Source organism: Lathamus discolor, chromosome Z, assembly GCF_037157495.1.
Source record: "Lathamus discolor isolate bLatDis1 chromosome Z, bLatDis1.hap1, whole genome shotgun sequence".
NCBI lineage: Eukaryota > Metazoa > Chordata > Aves > Psittaciformes > Psittacidae > Lathamus > Lathamus discolor.
In genome coordinates this window covers 45,986,488-45,993,784 of record NC_088909.1, presented here as the reverse complement: position 1 = coordinate 45,993,784, position 7,297 = coordinate 45,986,488, and the positions used below count along the sequence as shown (strand labels likewise).

Genomic DNA, 7,297 nt, shown 5'->3' with positions numbered 1-7,297 from the left:
TTCATGTCCTTTGGGGACACTTCCCCTGCCAGCACTTGCAACAGTGACAAGCAGGACTAGCTCAACCAGTGCACCTTTCAGAAGTGATGGGGCAATTACATGGCACAGAATTAGCTCTGCGAGTTCTCAGGTGTTCCCTAAAGCCACCAGGGAATCTAAAATTAGAAAACTGGAGAAATATTACTCCTAGCCCCCATTTTCCCAGCTCTAGTCCAGCTCTGGTAGCCAGCCAGCTCAGTCAGTTAGACCCCTGTCCTGCTTCAGGACAAAAACCTCTAACCCCTTCTCTGTTCACATCCAATTTTTCCCAGTGCAAGCACCAAAGGCAGTAACTCCCTGGCTGTTTCTTTGGGTTTGTGTGGTAGGCTGCTGCTGAATGACCTTTCATTTCTGTAGCTGCATTCCACAGATAGGCTAGAAACTCGAGTAAGCACAATACATAAGCCTTGTTTCACTTTTGCAAGGTATCCAGTAACATCTGGATGAAATATAGCAGCAGGGTCACAGATTACTGCTGCCAGAAGAGCAGTGTTAGGAGTGTCAGCTGGAGGTGTCAACAAGAAGCATAAGCCCTTCCTGTGGAAAAGAATGCAAATATATTTGTACCACGCTGCTTCAGCTGCCCCTTTGCAGGGACCAGCCTCTGCAGCTCTTAGTTCCCAGGTTTGTAAATTGTCATCTTCATATTACTGCTCCAGTTTCATCATCCATTGGATGATTAGTGCTGAAAATGACCATGCCCAGCTACATGTCAATGCTTGGAGATAGGTGTGGATCTCTTTTGGCTTCGGGGAGTGTTGAACCAGGGAGTCATACTCACTGTTGCACAGCCTCTTAAGGAGGTCGCACGGCAAGTGTTAAACCAAAAGGAAAGCTATAACAATAAAAGGAAGACAGTAACCTTAGGAAGACAATAAATGGCAATGGATGTTAGTTGCTCTTACAGACTTCAAGGATGTAATAAAGCTATACCATTAATTGCAATTTTAACTGTTGCTTACGCTGTATCAGAGTAATTCATTCCAGGTACTTACAACACTCAATCTTAAACCACACTAAAGCAAAGTCACCAACAGTGTGAATTTGTAAGATCTGTTTGCTGCAGAAACAGTAATGGTCGAGGCTGGAGAAAAGAAAGTAAATGGTACATTTCAATACAAAAGTCATCTGAGCCTTTACTATAGAAGTAATAAGGCATTTATTATTTCAAGAGCCCTGCATTCACAATATCCCCTTTCGAAAGAAAACACCCCTTCGTTCCCATTTTTTATGAGGCTAATTTGTAGTATGCCACCACTGTGAGACTTCCGAATGTGTTCAGAACAAGACAATAAGTGTAAGCCACAGATGAATGATGTGTAGTAAAAATCAATAAACCTTATAACTCGTCACTAAGGGAACTGATTTTATGCCTATAAAAATAAAACAATTATAGCAATATTAATGACAGATTCATCATAGTAATATAAAAAGTCCAACTGTGCTTGTCTGTTGGGAATCTTTAATTCATCCTTCTGTATTATGTATTCACAAGGTAGAAGAAGAAATGGAACCAACTTCAAGAACAAGCTTTAACTTGCAGTAATTCACCCTGTCAAAAAACAAACACAAACCCAAACACAACAGTAAAACTTTAAAAAACCGTTTTGACAATCAGTATAACAGGGATAAGAAGGAAAGGATAAAAGTTAAAGCCTTGGAAACCTGACCAGCAAATTTGATTTTTTTCCGTATCATGATTAGTGATTTCGTATTACCATGCACGGTGTTAACTGCACTGTAACAAAACAGGTGGCATAGCCACATAAAATAAGTACTCTGTGCTAATGCAGGTTAAGCACAGCAAAGGACTTTTTTTTTTTAATTGTCAGGTCCTCTGTTTTTAGGCATCTATTCATTTTGGAGGTGGGATAATACAGGTATAATAGGAAAAAAATTGTCTATAATTTACAGCACACAGAGCTGCTCTAAACCAGTCATAAGATATTTAAGAAAGTTTTTAATAGCATCCAAGGTGTTACTATGGGCCTTACTCAAGCCTGTCAGGGTCAACTGAAACAGGCCCATTGTCATCTGGATTGGGCCCCACTGTACCCACTGGTAGAGGCCAGCCCAGGTGGGGAGGCAGGGATGGCTGCAAGTCCACATCAGTAAGTGAGCCCCAGGGAGGGCCTCAGGGCACACACACACTAGTACCTGTGTGGCAGCTGCAGCCTCTGCTGTCTTTGCCTGTGACACATCTTTCAAAGTGGGCCATAGGCACCATGGAAGTATAAAACCAACCTTTTATTTATTATGATTGCCAAATTGTTTAAGGCAGGTATAAAAATGAAAGCATTCAATATACGTTTTACATAAAATAAACTAGATTACAGCATAAAACAAGTAACCAGACAATGGCATTAAAGTCTCTCTTCTAAAACTGGGTAATTGTAAACATTAAAAAAAAGACTGCAGGACTATTCAAGTAATAGAACAATCACAGGTGTCTTCTGGTATGCAGGCTATTAGGTTATCCACCATTCAAGATTATCAAAAATGACATTTCATTATTCACAGATGCTCATTATCTCCATTTAAAATCTATACATTATATACAACACAGTTTTTGTGGTACTAGAATCCCCATGCCTTCCAAAGTTATATTTTTCACAATACACAATTACAATGAAACAGTGAATACAGTAACATTTTACACTGATGCATCTTAATAGGAGCCACCAAATAGACGTCTACGTTGTACCAAAGTGTCATCACAGTTAGCCTCTCTGAGAGCTTATGGGAAATACCAGAAGGGTATGCAAGGTTCAGGCACACTGATACATAACATTATTTATTTACAATTCGAAAGAAAAGGAAAAAAAAACAACAAACACAAACAAACAAACAAAAAAAAACAAACAAAAAGAAAAAAGAGAAAAAAAAGGAAGAAGAAAAGAAACAGCCTTTTGTGGTTTCTAAACGCTTTCTAAACATGACAAATACATATCTCCTTTTACTGTGTGGTTCGCAATTTAGCAGCAGACCCTGTGTGCGAGCCTTGGTACTGATACAAAAAAAGTAAAGAATATATATATTTTTATATATATGTATATATATATATGCATATATATATATATATATAGAAAAACAGAAGTCTAATTACAGCAACATTTGTTACTCTGTGATAAAATCTGCAATTTACAAAAATGAAATGACTGGTTTTTGCCTGCCATTAAGGCATTTCAAATTAACACCATGGAACTGATGTCTGTAATAAAGCGCTTCCTCATGTGATCCAGTCACATGACAATGTACATTTCCAAACTCATCATTCTCTGAAAAGAGAAAAAAGAATGTTTTAGCATGCAGTATCCTTTCCTCCTAGGTTTTTTTCTGCCCCTTGGATACACCACAAAATGAAATCTGCACAGTACTCTCAATCCCAAGAAGGAAAGACAGCAAGCCATGTCTTCATCCCTCCCCTGCCAGGAACAACACACTAACAAGTAATTTGTGCCAGAATTTATCTTCTGGGTTCTGACACCATCAGCTCCCCCAGGGCTTCAAACCTTTCTCACGCAAATAATTCTAGCTACAAGCCTCACACACTTCTTATTTTCAGAGTCAGCTTTAGAAAGACAGCCATAGCCATGGAATGTATTAAACTCAGACTTAACATGGCAGTGATGAAAGAAGCCCTCTGTTAAGGATATCTTGGCTTTTTCATTCAATATGGGATCACTGTAATACAGAAGAGTCTTTCCTCTGGAAGACAGGTGGTTGGAATAGTAAATTCTACTGAAAAGCTAATAAATAATTTAAGGGTAAATGTGTAGAATGGGCATGTAACTTAAATATGATGTCGCGTCTAGTGGACTCCCAAGCAAACTGCTCTGACAGCAAAATCAGCAAACCAGGCAGACTTCAAGGACAGATAAAATCCTAAATTTCTAACTGAATATGAACTTTAAACCCCTCTAACAAAAAATTTGTATCTTAAATTATATTTCATAATGATTTGTTTTCTCTTAATACCAATTCTTAAAACATAGTCTGTGGAAAATCTCAGGAAACAGACTACTTGTCCCTTGCTAATGATCTATGTTACAGTTAAAGGCTACAACTAAGGACAAAGTGTCACCTTAAAGAAAATAAAACTACAATTAATCCAAAGTCCCAAGTTTTTCTTCACCCTTAAAAACTGTGCCATACTTTAGACCATCAGGCTATAAAATCTATGATTTGTTTCTTCATCTCTATATCTGGCAAAGATATAAAGTGTAAGATTTACTGGCTATTTACCTTCTTTGTGCAGGAAACATACCAGATGCAGATGCCTGCGCAGCCACCTGCTGAGTGGCAACGAGGGCAGCAGAGGTCAGTCCTGAGGGAAAGAAGAAATGAAGGAATGTTGACGTACTTCTGGGTTTAATGGATTTTTGTGCTCGGAAGTATTAGGCACAAAGTAAGGCAAATGGACAAAAAAATCTCACCATCAGAAAATGGTGGGGTTTTAACACTACATAAATGGCAAGTATTTCAGGCAACAGCGTTAAAACACCGTTTGTCCAGTATGATCAAATGCATTCATACAGTAAACTGAATTTTCCTTGATATATATTTTACAAGAAAATACAGCATTGCTACTTATTTTATTCCTTTCCAAGTACTGCACTGCATGATGCTAAGTGGTTTGTGTGAGTTCCTGAATAGGAAGCTCAGCAGAAATAATAAGTACCAGGAAACAACAAGAATCAAAAGTCACAGTGAATTATAGAAATGACATGCCAGCTGCTCAGAATACAATACTTTCATAATAATTTACCATTTTTACAGTTTTCCTACTGAACAAGCATTATGCATCCCAAAAGGCATACGGAATCACTGAATCAAACTGAGAAATGTCAAGCCTTTTACACAGGAAAAATAACTGCTGGGGCACCAAGTGAATGTAATGAATTAATGTCATTTAACCACCAATTGTGATAGCATGTACTTTGCTGCATGGGAGGAAATCTCTTTTTAATTCAGCTAGAGTCCAGAGTTAGAGAAAAACAGTCAAAGACTGGTATAAAACCTCGGGAGAATGAATCGTATCTTACTGTGCTACTTCTTCTCTGACTGCAGCTTTGTGCACTGCATTTGCCAAAATACAAAGAGTCCTCTTTCAGGTGATCAAATTATAACAAGCTGAAAGCCTTGTGACTGCGATGCCTTGTACATAAAATATGTTCAGTATAAAAAGCCTTTGTCTTTGCTACACTTCTTCCATTGCTTACACAACCCTAATTATACAAAAAGGGGGTTGTTTGGTTTGCTTTTTTTACTGCCTTTCAGCCAGTTAATGTCAGTTTGAAGTAGGAATCAAAACATTCACATGAATGACAGCCTAACTGGTGCATCTGTAACAATGCTCTAACACCCAGTTTTGGAAATAAAGCGTGGTATTTCTCAGGCATAAGGCTCTTCATTTAGTCATGTTAGTCAATGCTGTGAACTTTCAAGCCTTCTTCCTAAATGTAAAGCACTTCTGATTAACAAAGGGATCTCTATCCAAAATGCTTCACATTGTTGTGATTTCCAATGTCAAGGTAACAAGTTGATGAGGCAAGCTCATCCCACCACTGGAAATCACCTACTCACCTTGAAATGGGTCATACTGTCCAGGTATAAGGGGGTAACCCATTCCAACATGTGTATGATGGTGCGTATGGAGATGTCGCTGGCTAAAAGGAGAATGACGGTCTCGTTCCCTTTCTGCTTCCCGTTCCCGCTCAGCTGCTGATTTTTCCACAGGCTTGTAAAAGGAAGTGTAAGAAAACTGATGTGAGGATTTAGAAGGGATGAAACAACAATCAAACCACACTTGCTATTGCCTGGCATCAACCTTACGAATTCATATGATGATGCAGATCTCTTCTGAATAAGTATTTTCTCTGCTATATTATTTGCATTTGATTCTAATCTAAAGCTGGTGTATCTGGCTAATGAAAGATATTCCCAGACACAGTAATTTTGAGGCAACAGACTGCAGCCTGAAGCCACCATGATGACTTCTAGTTTTGGGCTCCCTTAAGCTTGTCTGACTTGCCAATGTAGGAACAACCAAACTGAGCTGCTGAAAGCTGGCATAAATGAATCCTCAGCCCTCTAATGCACTCTGGGGATCAAGCCAGTCTGAATAGCAAGAAAGCCCTTTTAAAAACATAATCAGAGTCAGTGACTTGCTCACAATTAAAACTAGCACCAGCTTATCTGAAAGTAAAATAACAGTATTCACTCCAGTAAGAAAATCTTCAGAAACAGGGGCTGGTAGTCTGCTATTTGGAAGATACAGCTTCTTGGGAAATATATGGAGGGGATATTACCAAATCCCACCGCCCAACCTGTCATTTCATTATCTGTTTCCAAACAGGAGCTTCCTGTTTAACTGTAATAAACTGCACCAGGAGTCTCTGAATCTGTGTTTCTGTATGAGTCCATTCAAGATAGAAAGATTCTGAGCACAGAACTGTGTTTCATGTGTCACTTCCAGTTTATGCCACAGAAGCACCCTGACTATAAATTGCTTTTATTTTAAGCCGTACTATAAAGAAGAATCATGCACTCAGAGCTTGATGCCAGATTGTGGGCTTCTTAAAATTATGTTCTCTATCCCTTCCCATATGTACCACTCTTCAGTAACAACAGATGAAGTCTTACAACAGGGGACTTGCTGCGGTATTGGTTGGCATGCTGCTGGAGCAAATCCAGTGCTTTGGACTCAGTGGCTGATTTTGCATTGATGCTTGGACTGGTATTGACTTTCTCCGTCTCTTCTCTCCCTGACATCTTCCCATAAACTGGATAATGAAATCCTGGGGAGAGATAGGCCCCTGCAGGTAAACAATCAATACCACACTGAGTTATTGGTTTCATATATTGGTTATATCAAGGTGGGAGGAGGGGATGCCAAGATAAAGGATAACATCAAAAATAGATCACATGACTATCAAATGGCATCTTTGCTCTTCAATTTCTTCACCCTAATTTACCCTGATGAATGGAGGTTATAAAGAGGGTTGAGCTGATAGCCACTTCAGACATTTATGAGTCCTCTTTAAGTGAAAGGAATAGTAACTGTAATGGTTCTGACAGTAAATGCTTAGAATATTTTTATAGGCAATAAACTATCTGTCAGTCTAACAGCAATAGCAGACTGTCAAGGGCTGAGAAAACTGTAGCTGGGAACTGTGACAGTTCATAAAAGGAACATCTTGTATTAAACAGTTTCATCTACAGAACTTTCTCTAGTGGAAGAACAAGCAAAACAAAT

General features: G+C 38.8%; 1 protein-coding gene across 5 annotated transcripts in view; it reads right to left on the bottom strand.

Annotated features, from left to right (window-relative positions):
* Positions 1-3,231: 3,231 nt before the first annotated feature.
* The window catches only part of ZNF608 (zinc finger protein 608), a 96,286-nt gene continuing 92,220 nt past the window's right edge, over positions 3,232-7,297 (bottom strand). For 3 of the 5 annotated variants that reach the window (XM_065662953.1, XM_065662957.1, XM_065662954.1), the window contains exons 7-10: positions 6,685-6,857; positions 5,626-5,779; positions 4,285-4,366; positions 3,232-3,317 (exon numbers count right to left, since the gene is read on the bottom strand). In XM_065662953.1, the coding sequence (XP_065519025.1) occupies positions 3,311-3,317; positions 4,285-4,366; positions 5,626-5,779; positions 6,685-6,857 (416 nt within the window). In that variant the 3' untranslated portion in view covers positions 3,232-3,310. Of the gene's footprint in view, positions 3,318-4,280; positions 4,367-5,625; positions 5,780-6,684; positions 6,858-7,297 lie in introns of those variants that run through there. The other 2 variants (XM_065662956.1, XM_065662955.1) reach the window with 2 other exon arrangements.